The sequence below is a fragment of the Crocodylus siamensis genome, chromosome 5 (assembly GCF_052110815.1).
Source record: "Crocodylus siamensis isolate JL-2025a chromosome 5, ASM5211081v1, whole genome shotgun sequence".
Classification (NCBI taxonomy): domain Eukaryota; kingdom Metazoa; phylum Chordata; order Crocodylia; family Crocodylidae; genus Crocodylus; species Crocodylus siamensis.
Genome location: NC_143399.1, coordinates 73296972 through 73316411, shown reverse-complemented (window position 1 = coordinate 73316411; position 19440 = coordinate 73296972). Strand labels below are relative to the sequence as shown.

Sequence of the window (19440 nt, the reverse complement as noted above, 5' to 3'; positions counted from 1 at the left end):
CGGGCCCTTTCCACGCGGCAGCCGCTCACTGAACGCTCGAAACCTCTTCCTGCGGGATGTGGGGTCCCTCCTAAATCATTCTCAGGCAGGAGGGGAGAAGACGCAGGATTGGTCTAGCAAGTTGTCATTCTTTACAGCCCCGCCCCCACTCGTTGATGCCGTTCGACGATTGGCCTGTTTCCGTTCAATCATTGCCTACACTGCAGCCCGCCCGCTCAGGTACGTGCCGGAGACCCAATAGCCACCTCCCCTCCCCCTTTCCCACTCCCCGCCGGGCCTTGGAGCCCCGCCTCTCTGCTGCCTTTTTGAGAGGTGATTGGTTGGGTTCGCCGCGGCCGCTAGGCGGGCATTGTGACGCGTCTAGAGGGGGCGGGGCTGGGGCCGCGCCGCGCTGGGGGTTGCGCGCGCCGATCCCCTTGTCTGAGGCGTTTTGTTTTGTGTGCGGCGGCGGCCGGAGCCGGAGCAGCGGCGCGCGGCCTTGCAGGGGCCGACGGGCGCGCAGCGGCTGCATTGCCCTGGGACGCAGTGGAGCGCGGCGACGGTGCAGCTATGTCGGGCCCGGCGGCCGCGGCCGAGGCGGGCGGCCCCGGCGGGGACAAGCGCGCGGAGGCGCTGGACCTGGTGGAGCAGTGCGGCGTGTGCCACGAGCGGCTGCGCGGCGAGCGCGAGCCCCGCCTGCTGCCCTGCCTGCACTCCGTGTGCCGCGCCTGTCTGGGCCCCGAGCCCGAGCCACCCGCCCCCGCCTCCGCCGGCGCCGCCGCCAACAAAGAGGAGCGAGGTGAGCGGCGGGGGGGCCGCGGGGGCAGGCGGCGCGGCCCGAGGGGGGAGGGGGCGCGAGGGTGATGGCGCGGGGCCGGGGGGAGGGGCGCCACGCGGTGCGGTGGGGCGGGCCGGGCCGGAGCGCGCCCCTCCCTGCGCGGCATGGGGGGAGGGGGCGGGTCTCCTGGGCTGTCCCCCAGCGGCCTCTCCCCTCCCCGAACCGGGCGCCTTCCCCGCTGCGCCCCGGGCTGAGCCCAGTTGTATTCCCGACCGGGCGTGGGGGGAGGGAGGATCCCCCCCGATCCTTAGCCCTACGGTGCCGGCCTCTCCACCCAGCTCCCCCTCGGCTGCCTCCATCCTTCTTCCTGCGGGCCAGGAGTGCAGGGGCAGGGCCAACAGCTTCAGCGCCTGCTGGGGAGCAGCCCCACAGGCTTGTGGGCTGGAGCTAAGGGGCGGGGCCTGGCCTGCTGCAGGCAGCCAGCCAAAGGCCTCCGGGCCGCGAGCCTGCTGTCTGTGCTGGAAAGGGGACACTACTCAGCATGAGTGCCAGAGACTTCCTGCCTCCTCCTAGAGATACTGGCTGGAGAGCATTGTCCACCTGGACCATTACCAGCTGCTGTCTAGAAGGGTGCAAGTAGCCTTCGTTTGTGACAAGGCTTCAGCTGCAGTACAAGCCTTAACATTTCTTCAGTTGCTTATTTTTCTTAAAGAAGAAAGCCTCCTTGCTGCTGCTTTTATTTCAGCTAAAGTTTCTAGTGTGAGACTCTGGCTTTGCACCTAAATTGTGCAAGGCAGTGTTGAAGGGTGCTGATTCTCTAAAGGGGAGCTAGGGGTGTCCAGGGCACCAGTCCTAAAGAAACCATGTCCTCCAAAGGAGCATGTGAATTAGCTTGGTTGAAGACAGTAAAAACATGGAGCAGTGCAATACAAATAATGTGTAACAGGAACATGTGCAGTAAAATTACTTGTGAACTTAATAGAAAGAAAGGATTCATGCTGCAGCCTGAACAGTCTGTAACAGGTGGCTCAAGCTGGTTAGAGATAATCTTAACCAAGGCTGAGTGACTTAGTTCTGAGGACGTGAGGGTCTGTTACAGGAACTGATAGGAGCCTCGGTATGAACTGTTGTCCAGTGCTGGAGGAATCCCATCTTTGGACACATGGCATTTTATTACCTCCTTTTATTAACTCATCTATAGTATAAAACTATATTAAAAATGCAGCAAACTAAAATACTTAGTTTAGTCTCCCTGTTGGCAACCTAAATCTGACTAGCACCTTCTGGTTAAGAGCTGAAAAATCCCCTCTTCCTAACATTCTTTTACCTACAACTGTTTCCTTTTGATTTTTTTTTTATTGCCTTTAAGTTATGCTAACTTGTGTTAAAATATGTTGCAGCTTCCGGGGATGCTTTTCCTAGTCTTGCTGCTGCAGGCTTATTACAGATTGAAAACCAGTAGCCTTCATTCAAGTCATTTGGCTGGTCAACCCAAATGATAAATACCCAGGTTCAGAAATCCAACGTTCTCTTGAAAACATGCAAGTTTATACATTATTTTCTAAACCATTCATTTGCATATTAACACAGTGTATACACAGATATTCTTTTTTCCCTTCATATCGTGTGTTATTTCAGTTAATTTTCCCCACTCCTCAGGCATTTTATCAAATTCCAGGTCTCTCAGGAAGTTGCACCATAATTGAGGAGACACTGAAAGGGTATTTAGAATTCATTCTTAATCACTTAAGAAGACTTTTGACCCCTCCCAGGGTGTTCACTGCCTTATTGTTACATTCTGTTCTGACCATTAAGCATTCCCTGAGGGGCTTTACTCCCATCCAGAGATAACCAACAAAGTATCCTGTGGCCTAGAAAATAGTCTACAAGGAGAAGCCTTCTTAGAGTCAGTGTTTAATTTAATGGGGGTGTGAAGCCTATACTTTATAGCTGTTTCTTAAGGAAATGTGCCTTGGGCCTGGCCTTTGTATAGGCTTTGTACTTACTGAGTGTTTTGGTTAGGGGGTGTGATTCTTAACCTATTACCAAAAACCTGGTACCATTTGGTCTTTCCAGAGACAGGACTACATACCTGTACCCTGTAATAATGAGGACCGCTTTGCAATCTTAGCGGCAGAACTAAAGGACAGTTATAATTGCTTTAATGTTTGTTTATTTATTTTTACACCAAATCAAGATACAGTTACATTTCCCAATGATTCTCCACTTCCTCTTAACAGGTAAGGTATCAGATTTAAGATGGATAAAGAGGTAAACCAGGTCTATAGAAGCCAACCTTTTATTGATTACCATCCAAGCACAGGAGTAAGCACTTGTCTGCCTAGCTATCTGCAACAGCATAATACAGATTCTTGCCTGTACAGCTGGTAAAGGAGGGAGGAGGAAGGTAGCAAACAGGCTGGCTACCAGGTTGTTTTGAATTTGCTTCAGTCTTCCCAAAATCTTCTGTTTACTACACCCAATATTTGTACGTGGTTTATTTTAATACATGTTCTTTGATTGCTGATGTGTAAATTTCTTTGTTTTACTAAGATTTGGAAACTGGACTGTGCCAGTTTTTATCTTTATAGACTTGGAAGATGCGAATTAGTTTGAGTTGGTGTCCTTGTAAAAATTAGTGCTGGGAGAAAGGACTTGCAATTTCTTTTTCTCATCACCTGGGAATGCTACTTGCCATGTTCAGATTCCTTTACTTTGCTGACTAGCTCAGTTGTAATGTCTGGAAAGGTTTATCCTGAGACAAACTTTTGGGCCTTTTGCTTTAGCCACACTTTGTAATTTAGCAAAAGTCCCTCAAAAATGGCCAAGGCGGGCAACAAAAGATATGCCTTATTATTTCAGTAGTATCCTAGTTTACTAGATGCACTCAGTTATTATCAACAGGCAAAGCATCAATTGTTACTTTTGCTGCTATTAAGCATTTTCCCAAAAATCAGTTGTTCATATTTCACCTAGTCTAATATTACTGGTCTTGATGAACAGTTTTGGTTTTGGTTTTTTTTTTTTTTGGGTGCACTGATTAGAGACTTTTTGGGTTGATATTGATGGCCGATTTTTTTTTTTTTTTCCTAACGAGCCATATCAGCCAGTACCAATCGGCCACCCCGTGGCATGGAGAGCAGCATCTAGCTGGTAAGTCTGTTGTAGGGGAAGGAACAGGTGGGAGGGGGATAGATTGAGGTCCCCATGGTAAGGGAGGGAGTGGGGCAGGGGCAGAAGCTGCACAGCCAAGGTGGGGATGAGACAGAAGTGCGGCTCATCGAGGAGGCGGGGAAGCTCATGCTCATGCATCCTGGGAAGGCATGGGGGGCTGTGACCCCATCCCCTCAATCTGCATGCAGGGCAAGGTTGGGCTGCCGCTGGGACCAGGGGTGGCATTGGGCTCTTCCTGGTAGGGGTGCTAAGACAGGCTACACCTGGGATGGCTGGTGGTGGGGCTGCTACAGTGAATTCTAGGGTGGCTGCAGCCCACCATGTAGCCCCCCCTCCCAGCACTGCTGCTGCTTGCCCCAAGTGCAGCCTGACCCAACCCTCCTGCTGGGAAGAGCTTAGCACCACTCCTGGCTCCAGCCCACAGTGGCAGCTTGACCTGCGCGCAGATCCAGGGGGCATATACCCCTGTGCGTCCCCTGGATGAGCTGTGGCTTCGTCTACACCTAGCCCCATCTGTGCAGTGCCTGCCTAGAGCCCCACTTTCTCCCTCACTGCAGAAGCCTTGATCTGCACTCACCCTTGCCTCTTCCTTCCCCCCTTGCCTCTTCCCTCACAACAGACTTACCAGCTGAACACTACTCTCCATGCTGGCTGTGCTTCTGGCCACCTGTGTACAGCACTGGCTGCATGCATGCATGTGACATTTATTGGTGACATTGGCCACAGCCAAAAAAAAAGCCAATTGCCGATAATGTCAATTTTCCTTTTATCGATGCTGATACGGTATGGGACCAATGTATGAGTGCACCTCTAGTTTTTATTCTACTTTTACAGGCCACTGCTTATGTCTTAAATGCAAGCTTATTGATTAGTGATTCTATATTGGTTTAAACACCTAATGTTCTATATCAGTTTAAGCACCTAATATTAATAACTCAGGCTTTTTGCTAGGTCTGTTGTCTGCATCTGTCAGTGTGGTCTGTCAGTTACTGACCATGTCTACAACCTGCAAACCCAAATACCCTAGTAAAACTCCCCCATGCGGTTGTGGTTTTTACAGGATATATTCTTAGGCATAATCTGTGCGGTGGAAATACAGCTGTAGAGAAAAAAGGGAGTTTAAAATAAGCAGTCTGGATATTTGTCTTCCCATTCTTTGTTCCAAGTATCTCAGATGCCCTTCCACCTATTAAACTACTGTCTCTTAGAAGAGTGGCTCCTGTGAGAGACCTTTTGTTGCTCTGTATTGGCAAGCCTTCTCAAACCTGTTTTGTAGGTTGACTTAAGCCATGGGCAGAATCACCAGAGCTAGTAGTAGCAATTCTAGCACTGTCTCTAATCTTTTAAGTTTTGAGAAGTGGCTCATCTCCAGCTGTTCTCCTCTCATGCCTGGTTTTGGCTGACTTGTTGATTTTTGCCTGTAAAATGGTATACTCTTAATACATTTTTAGAGCACCTCTGCGCCCATTGCACATAGTTAATTAAACAATATAAGTCTTATAGATACTGCTTAATAAGCTTCTGAGCCCCATCTGGGTGCATTAAAACAAGCTAGTGATTTGACAGTCTTAATGCTTCTGTATTTTTCTTTTTCCTTGATGTGCCTGGCTTCCAGAATTCTGATGCATATCACTTTCTGAACCAGGTCTCTTGTGTGCCTAGAGGCATTCTGAAGAATTTGGGCCTTGTCTGCACTACAGAGTTTGGTGGGCTGAACTCTGGTCCTGTCCACAGAAAGCTGAAAGAATTCTTGGGTGTGGATAGTGTGGATCCTCCTTTTTCCAGTAGTTATTCTCTATCTGCAGAGCATAGTCATCATCTGCTGCTGTGTCTGGTAGCTCACCCCTTCTCAGGTTGACTTTGCTTTAGTAGCACAGCTGCTACTGCCTGCCACTAATGCTTCTAGTGACAGAGTGAGACAAGTGTACACTTGTGATTAGCAGATCACTTGTCAAGTGATCTACTATGCCTGTGAATCGGGCAGTGCAAATCTGATCTGAGGCACTGTTTGAGACCCCCTAACATGATATTAAGATATTGAGACCCTTATCAGCCGCAAACTTCTGGAAGGCTGATTTAGACTGGACATAAGGAAAACATTTGTTTACAGTCTGAGTATCCAGGGTCTGGAACAAACTCCCCCCAGAGATGGTGCAAACACCTAGTGGACTCATTCAGAAAGCGTTTGGATGCTTATCTTGCTGGGATTGTTTGACTCCAGCAGACTTCTTCCTTTGGCAAGGAGGCTGAACTCTATCTCACAGGGTCCCTTCTGGCCCCTAATGTCTATGAAATCTTTATTTGTGCTTACAAACAAGCAAAAAGGCTTCATTATAACACCTGTTGTAATTCATTTGGAATTGACTTCACAGTAGATTTAATTCATAGTCATTTGATAAAGCTCAGTGTTACCTTAAAAAAAGGTATGCCGTTTAAACTATTTAATATCTAGTGACTCTGAACACTCAAATTTGGTTTAATTCAGTTGGAAGGCAGGTAGATTTGCAACTTATAGAATTAACTAAATCAAAGGTGCTTAACATTTTAAAATTATGATAAGGCATTGTAGGAGAGCAAAATAGGAAGCACTAATTGGAATACAAACAGTGGGGAATGGGAATGAAAAAGGGGATGCTGCTGGGAGAGTCAAAATGGATAGAAGAGAGGAAAACAAGAGTTAACTCATTAAGGGACGTGGGGATTATAAAAGCCAACGGAGGTCTAAATCATAGTCTTCGTTTAGACCAGTGGGATGCCACATCTTAGCTCCAGCTCATCCCCAAGTGCTGTCCTGGTCCCCTTGTCCTGTCTGTTTTGCTGCTCTTCTTTCTGCTTCCTGCCCTTCTTACTACTGTGCTGCCTGTCCTGTCCCTGATCTGGTCTGTATTGCACAAAAGAGGCTTTCAGTGCCACCTGTGGCAGGTATATCATATGAGTGTTTTTTCATTCTTTCACATTGGGATTCCCTTGTCTGCCCAATGTAGATGGCAGAGGAGCTTTGTAAGTACGTGATAGTATGTGTATATGAAGTTGGTAGAACCTTGGGTGTTATAATCTATGTTGCGTGTTGCAGTGATGGTGTGGTCTGTGTTGATGAGGGAGCACAGTTGGGTTAGAAGTTAGTTTGGTGCTGGAGAAAGGTCACTTGAGGTTGAGGGGCTGCCTGTAAGTTAAGACAGGTTTGTCCCCATGGCTACCTTGATATGGTTGTCATTTTCCAGGAGGGGTTGGAAGTCATTAATGATGTATCCAGGGTGTTCAGGATGGGGCTGTAGGTGACAGCCAAAGGGAATCTATTGCCCTTATCTTTGGATTGTAGTGAGGTGGAGCGGGGTCGGAATCTGGCTCGGTTGATTTGAGTGGCTGTGGTTTTACAACTGCATTGTAATTATAGGAATCCTTACTCCAGATCCTAAGGTGTACATCCAAGTTGGTGGGAACACAGTATATATGATGGTTGTAGCATAGAGAGGTGATAGATATAGTGGTGTGTTTAGGATAAGAGCTGCTGGCGTGGAAGTAGCTGTACTGGTTAGTTGGTTTTTGATACAGTGTTATGGTGATATGGCCATTGCAAACTTTCAGTGGTGCCAATAAATGAATTTGCTGGATGGAATATGATTCTCAATGGTAGCTGTTTGAGGTAAGCCCTATGGGTCTGGGGGGCTATGGGTTTGCAGTCACTCTATATGTTTAGTTTTTTTCCAAAATAGACATGCACTTCAGTTAATCTTGGAGAGCAGTCGTGTACAATTGTGACAGTTTTTCTAGTGCCTTTAAGCATTGTTCTACTGCCTGCTAGCTGCTTGATTTGAGGGTGGTGGTGGAGAGTATTGGCATTGCTGCCCAGTTACTCATAGTTTGTACCCTTCCCTGTTGTGGGAGGTGGGGGCATAAGTGATAGTCTTGGAGGTCCCGTGTGTGACCTCTAATCACTGACAGTCTTCCTGTTTCCCTGCTGATTCCCCAGGGTTGCCACCCTGTCCTGCTTGTGGTGGGAAGGTATGCCTGTTTCATACCTTCTAGGGTTGGAAGGGACCTGAGCGGATCATCAAGTCTGACCCCCTGCCATGGCAGGAAAGAGTACTGGGGTCAAATGACCCCAGCAAGGTGTACATCTAGCCTCCTCTTAAAGACCCTCAGGGTAGGAGCTAGCACCACTTCTCTTGGAAGTTGGTTCCAGATCCTAGTTACCCTGACCATGAAGTAGTGCCTCCTGATATCTAGCCTAAATCTACCCTCTGCCAGCTTGTGACTGTTATTCCTGGTCACTTCTGGTAGTGCAGGGGGGAACAGTGACTTCCCCAGTGCCTGCTGGTCCCCTGTGACTAGTTTGTAACAGGCTACTAGATCCCCCCTCAGCCTTCTCTTGTGGAGGCTGAACAGGTTCAGGTTCCGTAGCCTCTCTTCATAGGGCCTTCCCTGCTGCCCCCGATCATGCAAGTGGCCCTCATCTGGACCCACTCCATGTTGTCCACATCCCTCTTGAAGTGCGCACTGGACGCAGTACTCCAGCTGCGGCCTGACCAGTGCTGCATAGACATTCACTGCCCAGTCATGCGTTGGGTCCCACCACATTTCAGTGATCTCCACTATGTCCGGGTTGGTGTCAGCTAGCAGGAGGGTAAATTCCTCCTGCTTGTTTCCCATACTACGAGCATTTGTGTAGAGGCATTTGAGGCCTCCTGTGGATGTGTGCACTGGCCCCCTACTTTCAGCATTAGCCTGGCCCCTGTTGCTTACCTGTGTATATGTTCCACTTATCGGTCTAGGCTGGGCTGTACTTGTGGATGTTGCTTGGTCTGGCAGTCCGATGTTTCCTCCACCCTCGTCTTCCCCTTCCCCCAGTGAGCCTAGTTTAAAGCCCACTGGAGGAGATCCGCCAACCTAGAAGAAAACACACGCTTACCTTTAAGGGAAAGGTGGAGCCCATCCCATCTGAGCATGTCTGTTATTGTGATGTGCCGGTCATTGTCGAGAAAGTAAAAGCCTGCCTCGAGACACCATTCCCGAAGCCGCCAGTTGGTCTCCGTGATGCACATTGCATGCTGTTTTTCATGTCCGCTCACTGGTAGGAGAGAAGAGAAAACCACCTGTGTGCCTGTCTCCTTCAGCACTTTAGTTACTGAGCTCACTGGCAGGCTCCCCTCTTCCTGTGAAGAGAAGACATGTAGGGAGGGCACGGGGGGCACTTGTTCCCCCTGACAGGGCCATCACCGAAGCCACTGGCGGTGCATGCAGGTGCTACGAGTTTTGGCCCCAGTGCCTGTGGGTGCTCCCCCAAACTCGGGAGGCACCAGTCATTCATGCGAATGCTCTTGTGGCTTTTGTAGAGCCAGAGCCTTCTTTGGGAAGAAGTGCTAGTCTGGCACCACCTGTATTGTTACAGTTTTGTAGCATTTCAAAATGGTGGATCGCTTGTAGAGCTATAAAAATAATGTTTCTCAGTGGTCTGTCTTGTGTTTTTTTTTTTTTTAGGTTGGTAGGGAGAGCAAAGTCTGTTGCTCCCCAACTTATTACTTTGTTTTGTAGATTGTCCAAGGAACAGCGAAGGTTGGGGGCCACTACTTTAAAAGATGACACACTGCGGTTAATTCTCTTATCCCTGATGGTATTTTCCCCTTCCTGGTAGATAGAGGTGCACTGATACATCAGTCCGATAATAGATCGGTAGCGACATAAAGAAAATTGGCTGTATCTGCCCGTGCTGTGCGCAGCCGCAGTGCAGCACTCAGGCAGTGAGGAACAGAGCTGCCAGCATAGAGAGCTGCCTCCAGCTGGTGAGTCTGGTGTGGTGGAAGGGGAGGAGGGATGGAAGGGGTGTGTGGGGCGTGGGCAGATCAAATGCACCCCTCCCCTTCCACCACAACAGACTTACCAGCTGGAGGTAGTTGTATTGGAAACTGGATTGATATCGGCTGATAAGCCTTCTTAAATATTGGCTATCAGTATTGGCCCCAAAAAATTCTATTGGTGCACCTCTGGATGAGTTGGGTGAGAAGCGGTTGTGAGAGAGCATATGCTGATCAGTTGCGTGCTCATACACCATTTTAAGCTTTTGTGTGCTGTACACAGTGGTAGCATCTGCCATGGGAGGCAGAGGGTAGAGATTCTAAGAAACACTCTTTGTCAACTAATTTAATGTAATCTCAGTTTTCTTATCTGGCAAAACTTGATTTGGTATTCACACCCTGCTTGTTGGGTCAGGTCTCATAACATTCTAGAAATGGGGATTGTAGCCTTTGTGTGATATGGCCAGACTCTTCCCATGTTGAGTGCTGGACAGAAATTCATGCAACTGCGAAGCAGTGTAGCATTGGTGTCTCTTGCTGGGCTTCAAAATGATTTCATACATTTCATAGATATTTGGGCTGGAGGGGACCCCAGAGGATCATGGAGTCCAGCCCCCTGTCCCAGGGGCAAGAAGCCAGCAGGGATCATAGGATCCCAGCAAGATAAGCATCCAAGTGTGTCTTGAAGGTATGCAGAATGGGTGCTTGAACCGCCTCCAGCAGCAGTCTATTCCAAAACTTGGGGGCTCAGACAATGAAGAAGTTCAAGTTCTTTCTTATGTCCAGCCTGAATTGGTCGTGGCAGAGTTTGTGACCGTTCGATCTTGTCATCCCTTGGGGAGCTCTGGTGAACAGACGTTCCCCCAGATCCTGATGAGCGCCCCTGATAAATTTATTGGTGGCCATCAGATCACCCCTGAGCCTGCACTTTTCCAGGTTGAAGAGCCCCATGGCTCTCAGCCTGTCATCATAAGGTTTGTTTTCTTGACCTCTGATCATGCACATGGCTCTCCTCTGCACCCTCTCAAACTTCTCCACATCCTTTTTGAATTGTGGAGCCCAAAACTAGACGCAATTCTCTAGCTGTGGCCTCACCAAGGCCGAGTACAAGGGGAGAATGATGTCCCGGGATTTACTTGAGAAGCATCTATGGATGCAAGCCAGCATTTTGCTCGCTTTACTAGCCGCAGCATCACGCTGGAGGCTCGTGTTCATCTTGTGGTCAGTCATGGCCCCCAAGTCCCTTTCATCTGTAGTGCTAACCAGCAAAGCACTGCCGAGCCTATAAGCATGCTGCAGGTTTTTCCTCCCAGTGTGGAGAACCTTGCATTTTTCCGTGTTGAACACCATCAGGTTCTCGTCTGCCCATTTCCTGAGCCTGTTGAGATTTGCCTGGATCACCCTTCTGTCCTCAGGTGTGGATGCTTTACCCCAGAGTTTAGTGTCATTGGCCTACTTGGCCAGTCCGCTTCTGACACCAACATCCACATCATTGATGAAGATGTTAAAATGGGCTCTTTTGCCAAAGTTAAAGTGTCCTTAAGTTTTCAGGGGGACTTCTATACAATGGTGACTATGGGGTAATCCCTTAACATCCTTAATTACTCTGTCTTGATATAAAAATACTCTATACCTTCTGCATTTCATGTGCCTTCATGAGGGAAGCTAAGCACTAGCCTTTACCCTTTCTCATGTATGAAGATGAAACCTGGGTTGGGTTTGCTGAACCCTCCAATGAAGGGAATCAGAGATGGGGTCTGGATCATGTTCTGCTGCAGGAGTAAGAGCTTCTCTTGGTCATTGAGACCTTAGGAAGTAGCGATTTATATTTGAAGTAACTATTGGTGTTCATCTTCATCGTGCAAGGCTACTTTGTAGTATGATGATTGTTTCTTCTCTAACCCCACAAGTTATGTGTGCTCCTGATAGCTCTCTGCAGATAGTGATTGAGGGGAGTGCTAAGGGGGTATGAATGCATGTTAGGGTATGAATAAGTCTTCATTCAAAGTGCAAATTCCCTAGGAAGCCTTAGCAGTGCCATGAAAATGGGAAATGCATATACAGCTGTCCAAGTCTCCAGTTGCCCGGAGTGTCACACAGCATCAAAAGAGTTCATATTGCTTATGTCCTCAGCAGGTGTGCAGAGTGATTGGGGGAGGGAGGAGGAGGTATTTCTGGAGGTTCTTAAGGACAGCCATGGATGAGGAAAGATCTGATTGGCTGGCTGCTTAGGGAACCACACCTGCCAGAGGGAACTCCCCTCCCACTGTTTACTTTGGGAGTGCAGAGATGCAGTGCACCTGTTCATAATTTCTGCCAAAAAGGCTTGTCAATTTTACTTGCAGCCCACAATAGATACCTGCTACCCCCACTGCCCTGTGGCTCTTATCCAGATGAGTCTATTTTGCCGTCCTCAACTTTCTAAAGCTTAGACCAGGGGTTTTCAACCTTTTTTTTTTTTTTTTTTTTTTTAAGGAGTGTACCTCTTCTGGGTACACTTGGTGGAGTGGGGTGAGTGGCTGGCAGTGGTGGTGGCCAGGTGTGAGCTCCCTGCACCTGGCAGGTGGTGGGTGGCGGTCTCCACCCATGTGTATTTGCTAGCCCCTTTCCAGGTACCCCCGGTGGTACGTGTACCTGCAGTTGACAACCCCTGGCAGAGAGAATAGCCTCAGTCATGCTTTGCTTTCACATAAATAGAGGCAACATAAAATAGTTTGTCAAAATTTGTCCTTTGGAAATAAAAATACCAAGGGAACTAACTAATAAGTGAAGTCATCTTGAAATAGATGCTCAGGTAAATGAGTGCAAAGAAGGCCTGGAATTTTCTTGAAATTCAGTGCTGGCAGGCATGGTGCATGCTGTACTTCTGCTGGCATGAAGTCAATGCCTGACACTGGTCCACAGGGCTGTGTATAGCCATGCAGTGGAAGGGGCAGCATTAGAGGTGTCCCTGGCTGTCCAGCAGGTGGCACTGAGATTGAATAGCTTCACCTACCTGTGGGTGGTTAGCAGTGGGGGAAGAGCGGCAGAGGGGTTGTGGGTGCTCCCCTTCACTCCAGTAAGGTACTTCATGAATTACAGCAGCCAGTCTCAACACCAAGCACATGTTACTGCCCTGAAGAGTTCCATTATTGTCTTTGCTTTGGAAGAGGCACTAAAGACTTCTTTCTTTAGTCTACCTATGGCACTTACTGCTTGTAAAAGCTATTACATGACTTTGAATGTGGACATAAGGTTAGCCACCTGTGAATTTCTGCTCAGTGACCTTGGTTTCTGCACAACCTAGGTTTAGTGTATTGGCTATCGCATTTGCCTGATAGGGTCCCAGTTCAGGCCTGGGCAGAAAAAGACCCCTGTTTGGTGCCCTTTCTCCAGCATGGCTTATAGATAACACCATGCTGATGCAATGGGAACAGACTTTGGTTGGGGTTTTTTTTGGTTTTGCATGGCAAGAACCTATACGAGATGGATTCATGTCCTGTTCCTTGGGCAGGGAGGACTTAATCTTGTCCACAAAGAAAGGCAAGGCTGAGTAGTATGACTGTGGAGATCTGTGAGTTGACTCAGCGTTTCTGGGTTAATAGTTTGGGATGCCAAACTGTCTTCCTGGATACTTGGGAGGGCAGGTGAGCCAGGAGTACGGCCTCCTCAGATGCTGGTGTATTGAGGTATTCCCCATAGCAGTTTTGCATAACTGGACAGATATCACATGTGGCATGGAAATTATTAGGCTGCTGAGAGAGTACTTTTGAAAGGAGCTAACATTTCTTTGCAGAACTGCCTTGTCGTACGTGTGTGCGTGTGTTTTTAAAAAATAAAAAATGCTTGATTGCCTGCATGCGCATTTTTGCGTGGCTAAAAATGCATATTTCTTTGTACAGTTGTAATGCCTGTCCATGGTAAATGTGCTCTGATGGGGTTTTAAGTTTCTCTTCACTCTTTGGACTGGTGGAGGGAGGCAAAACATTCCCTTTCCTTCACCCCACCCAAGATGTGAATTCAGGGTAGTTAGTTTAGTGGAGCTCCTTTTGGCCCTACAAGCGAGGTGAGTGGTACGGGGCCAGATTTTGTACCAAATCTTACATTAGAGCCCAACATCACCCCTTCTTGGCCCCCTCCCAGCTCCTGCCTGCTGGAATCAGGTGTTGGATCCAACACACAGGGCCCTGAGTTCCCCATGAGTCCAAAGACGTGATAGTAGGGAAACAGTGGTGCTGCTGTCCTGCCACCAAGTGTCTGGACTCATGCGAGGGCTGGATGACACAAGGCTGCACACAGGTGGGAGGTTGAGCGCCCCTTAGCTGGTTCATTAATAGGCTAGTCCAGCACTTTCTAGAGGTGCAGCGATTATATTTGTCCGATTATCGGATCGGTACCTATATAAAGAAAATTGTCTAAATTGGATATCGACCCTATGAGGCCAATAATTTGGCCCATAAATGCCTATGCTGCACACAGGTGCAGCACAGCACAGAGCAAAGCTGATAGCATGCAGAGCTGCCTTCATCTGGTAAGTCAGAAGAGGGAAGGGGCATGGAAGAGCAGATCAGTGCCTCTTGCGGTGAGGGAGGGGGCAGCTGCAGGTGCTGCCCAGCTGGTGCATGGGGTGGGTGTGATTCCCCCTGACAGGACCATTGTCGAAGCCCCTCCACTTCCCTTGTACCACAACAGACCAGCTTATGGCAGCTGTAGCGGATCGGTATTGGGTGATATGCCTGATTTAAAATATTGGCTGTCAGTATTGGCTTCTAAAATCTATCAGTGCATCCCTAGCATTTTCCAAACATCTGGTTTATTCCCCTGGGAGTAAAGTCAGCTACTGCCATACTCTCCCTATATCAGTGAACACTACTGATTCCTGCTGACAGTTCCGATGGCTGCAACACCCTCTTCTTCCCTGCCACAAAAATGGGGCATGCCCCACAGTTTGGGAAATTTTTGGGCTAGTCTGATGTTGGCTGTTGTCCAAAGCCAAACTTTGGGCTGAGGGAGAACAAGAATAGTATCTAAAGGCAGCTGGGTGTTTTATCTTGTTTTGAAGCGAGTGAAGGGCAAGTTCATATTTTTCTGTTTAGTCTCATTAGTGCAGCGGTTCCTAAACTCTGACAGATTGCACACCACCAGTTTAAAACGATACAACCTTAAGTATCACCAGGAAATATCCATGATGTATGGAGGAAGCCAAAAAGCTAAGGTACCAGGATGCTGCTCATTAATGAGGAAGCCTTGTAAAGAAGAGGTGAAAAACTCCTTTGTCCCTGTCAATTGGGTGAGGGGTGCTAGGCCAGATCAGGCGATAGGTTGGTCCCATGTGCTGGATCCAGTATTCAGGGCCAGTCTGGTGCCCCATGCAGCACATGCCTTAGACTGGTGCTGCATGCTGGTTGGAGTATGCATGCTGACTCCAGCCCCGGTGCCCCATGCAGCACATGCCTTAGATTGGTGCTGCATGCTGGTTGGAGTATGCATGCTGACTCCAGCCCCATGCACCATGTGCAGAAGACACTGGCCCCATGCATGGTCTGGCCCTGATTTGCCCCCCCTGCCTAAGGACAGCCCAGGCCACTCAATTCACAAATGTTACAGAAGGGCCTTGAGCCCAGTGAGGGGTTTGAGTCCAGAAAGGTTGAGAACAACTAGTCTAACACTTGAATTGGCTTTTGTATCACTATTGTTGTCTCTTGTAGGGGTGGGAGAGGTGTTAGATAGTGGCAGGGATGTCTGAAGTGACAGGCCATTGTCAAAAAAATTGTGAGGAGATCGTCTTCATTGGTCAGGCACCCAGAAAGTCCTTAAAATGCTTCAATTTTTCAGCTACCCTGTTTCTTTTGCCTACTGCTGTGAAAATCTGAGAACCTTGTAGACTGTGATCAGGTAGAGGAGGGGAGAGTCACAGTAGCTGGGTTGCTATCATTTGCTTACTTTGCTGTAAGATATGTTTCCTGCAGCTGACATCTCCAAAATTAGGTGAGGGGAAGCTGAATTCATTCTGAACCATGTGACTTGTCCATCCCTGGCTTTGTCCAGCAACTCCTTGCAGTACGGTAGTTGTGAGTTAAGTTGAGGTAGGTGAAAGGCAGGCTCATATCCCATCAGTACATTTTCAGTTATATCCAGGAGGCTTGTGAGTAGCTGCTGTTGTCATCTGAATCCTTCTCACTCTCCCAGTGAGTGAGATCTATATCCTGCCTCCACTGATGACTTAGAGCTCTTTATGAGGGAGAAGCAGACTGTCCAAATTGAGAATGCTGTCAGCAGAGATGTCTTGCCACCTCTTCTCAGGAGGCCTGAAAAGAGTGGGGTGGGAGCAGGGGCAGTTTGGAATTGGCTGTCTGTGGAAGAGGGGAGATATGGGTAATAAATCCTCCTTTGAAACAATCGGAGTCTTACCCATTCGCAGTTGAAAGACATCAGCTTGAAATCTTCTGGCTTCATGCTGGGAGGTGCAAAACTGCCTCTTTCATTGTCTTGAAAGTTGCACCAGTTAAAAATCATAAAGGGGCAAATATAGTGCCCATTTTCAAGAAAGGGGGGGAAAAGGAGGATCCAGGGAACTATAGACCTGTGAGCCTCACCTCAGTCCCTGGAAAAATTATGGAGCAGGTCCTCAGGGAATCAATTTCTAAGTAATTGGAAGAGAAGAAAGTGATTAGGAACAGTCGGCATGGATTCACCAAAGGGCAAGTAATTCTTGACCAACCTAATTGTCTTCTAGGACGAGATGACTGGCTCTGTGGCTACAGGATGAGCAGTGGATGGTAATATACCTTGACTTCACCACCCACTGTCTCCCACAGCGTTCTTGCAAGCAAACTAAGAAAGTGCAGATTGGATTAATGGACTGTAAGGGATAGAAAACAGGCTGAATTGTTGGGCTCGGAAGGTATTAATCAGTGGCTTTCTGTCTAGTTGGCAGCTGGTCTCCAGTGGAGTGCCCCAGGGGTTGCTTGGGGCACTGGTTTTGTTCAATATTTTCATCAATGACTTGGAACACGGGATGAATGGCACCCTCAGCAAGTTTGCGGATGATGCCAAGGTTGGGGGTGTAGTAGATAATAGGGGTACACTGATATATCAGTTGCATATCAAATCAGCACCAATTAAAAGGGAAATTTACATTATCAGCTCTTGGCTTTTTTTGGCTGGTCTACCCAATTAATGTTCACTGATAAATATAATTAACTGCCTTCTGGCTGGGGTCCCCCCAGACATCATGTGCACGTGTGTGCCTGCAGACATGCGTATGGCCAGGAATGCAGCTGGGCAGTGTGGAGAGCAGCTCACTGCTGGTAAGTCTGTGGAGGGGGAGAGCAGCTCACTGCTGGTAAGTCTGTGGAGGGGAAGGGGCGTGGGGGTGGTCAGATCATGGCTCCCATAGTGAGGGAGGGAGTGGTGCAGGGGCTGGGGCTGGGGGTGCTGCCAAGCCAGGGCATTGAATGAGACCCTGGGCCAGAGCAGGGGGAGATGAAGCTGCAGGGAGTGGGATGAACCTCGGGCAGCTCATGTGTAGGGATGTGGAGGTGGGGAGGGTGCGGTTCCCAGACTTGTGCCTGCAGCAGTTGCAGGCTGTTCACTGTGGGCTTGGGTCTCTCTGCCCTGCTGGTTTGGCTCCAGTGGCCCTGCACTGGCCATGTGCCCCCTGCCCACCCGGCAGCAGTAGGGGCAGTGAGTTGTGCCTCCTGCTGCTTGGTGTGGGGCTCCCATGGCAGAGCGGAGAGCTTCGGGCCCACAGTGGGCAGCTCACATCAGTCTGGCTGATCTGCTTCTGCTGGGGTCAGTCCACAGTGGGCATGGGGTGGGGATGCACGTTTTTGGAGGTAGTGGGGAGGTGCAGCAGGGTGCACAGGTTTCAGGTTGTCATGGGCCAGGAGCAGGTGCTGACCAGCTTGTGGGCAATTGCACAGGACTCCCATGCACACCCCACCATACCTGCAAACAAACAAACACTACACCCCCCTGCACCGTTCTCCCTCCTGCCACAGGCCACTGGGGGGGAACCCCACTCACTGCTACTTGCACCCCCCTCCCCCCACAGCCACTCACCCCATATACCCCCTCTTCCCCTCCCCCCAGAGTATACAAGAATAAGACTTCATTTTGAGCTGTTATGCCATCACCTCTATATACGCAATGCAACCACACACAAATCAGGTCAAAAAATTTTTTCTTTAATGAAAATGTTATTGTGGATATTTGATTTTTAGAATGTAACCTTTTTTTTCAGTTAAAAAGTGGTGAACCCCCTTCCCAAAAGGACTACAGGAAACCCTCGCTATTAGCGGGTTTGGCATTTGTGGTTTCAGATATTTGTGAATGCCAAACCCACAGCTTAAATACACTTAAAGGAGTTCCTTGCTTGCCACTGCTGGGCATGCGGCATGGCAGAAGGTGCAATTGTGTGGCTCATGCATAAGAGCCTATCATGCCTTGACCTGAATGTCTACAGGGGTCCTTGGAGTGCCAGAGGTGCATAGAGTGCATGTACTGAAAAAAATGAGGAGACTTTCCTTTTCTTTTTCTGATTCTGCATTCCTGGCAAATGGAAATGTTTCTTGTAATGGTGTTCAAAAACAGTTTGCATTGAAGAAATCCTCTTGAGTTTTATGGAGGGGGGAGGAGAAGGGGAAGAACTAGGTCTTCTGAAAGGGAATTTGAGAAGTGAGTGATCTTTGAGGTGTTTGGGGAATGCTGAGTTGCATAGTCCATGTCTGTAGCAGCTATGGAATGAGTTCTGAAGAGATTTCAGGTTGGCAGATACTGGCAAGTCTGGTGGCAAGTACCTGTTTGCAGTGTGATCATAAAGAGATCTGGGAAGTTTGTCTTTGTAACAATGTGGTTAACCATCCTGACTGAAGAAAGCAGTGAGAACCAGGAACAGAGTTTTATTTCCTGTGGCCAAAGCAGGGTGGACAAATCTTTTGTATATTTTTAAACCAAATTATATTCTGTTCTCAAAATCTGACTTTCTTTTTTAGTTGGACATCCTAGATTATGATCTAAATGCGCTATTAATCAGTTCAGTTTATTTTAATTAAATACATTTTCTTTTAGGACATTTTGGTGGCAAAAATGTTCAAAGAACCAAGTCAAGTCACTGACTTGGGGAGGGGACAGGAGGGGAGTTGATGGTACTTTTGCCTTTTATTAAATAGGTTTAAAATGCTGGGCCTGTTTTTAAGTGTTTTGTCTTGCGTATTCAACACACAGAAAAACCTGCATTCTGGTTCTAATATGATTTAATAGGGGCGGCTTTGCTTGTACCCATATTATCTAGCCCTTTGATATCTGTGCCCTTTGCTGGCACTGGATTTACAAACCAGTCCTGATAGCTTGTTCCAGGTGGTCAGCCTTTCTAAATGACCAACTATGACCCCTCCGTTTGATAACAGAATTCTGTTGCTACACAATGATAGCAAATAAGGCTAATGTAAGCAAAATGACTACACAGTCTTACTTACCAGTCCTAGGGTTTCACAAGGAGATGGTATGTCTGACCAGTATGCGAACACCACCTCATGGCTCTTGTTTGAATCAGTCTCAGAGAGCACTTCAGCAGCCTGGGAGGTTGGGGACCAATGCTCACTGTTGCCCTGAAGATTCTTCCTTTTCTGTTCTTTTTCTCCTGGTGACTCTTCATTTGTGGGTGCCATTGATTGGTTTTCCTGTGGTCATGCTGTCCATGTTCTGCTTTGTCAGCCTAATCCTTTGTTTCTTTAA

The 19440-nt window shown here is 48.3% G+C and overlaps 1 protein-coding gene across 3 annotated transcripts in view; it reads left to right on the top strand.

Annotated features, from left to right (window-relative positions):
• Positions 1-375: 375 nt before the first annotated feature.
• The window catches only part of TRIM28 (tripartite motif containing 28), a 61036-nt gene continuing 41971 nt past the window's right edge, over positions 376-19440 (top strand). For all 3 annotated transcript variants that reach the window (XM_090049052.1, XM_090049051.1, XM_090049050.1), the window contains exon 1: positions 376-778. In XM_090049052.1, coding sequence (XP_089905178.1) covers positions 550-778 — 229 coding nt within the window. In that variant the 5' untranslated portion in view covers positions 376-549. The remainder of the gene's footprint in view (positions 779-19440) is intronic.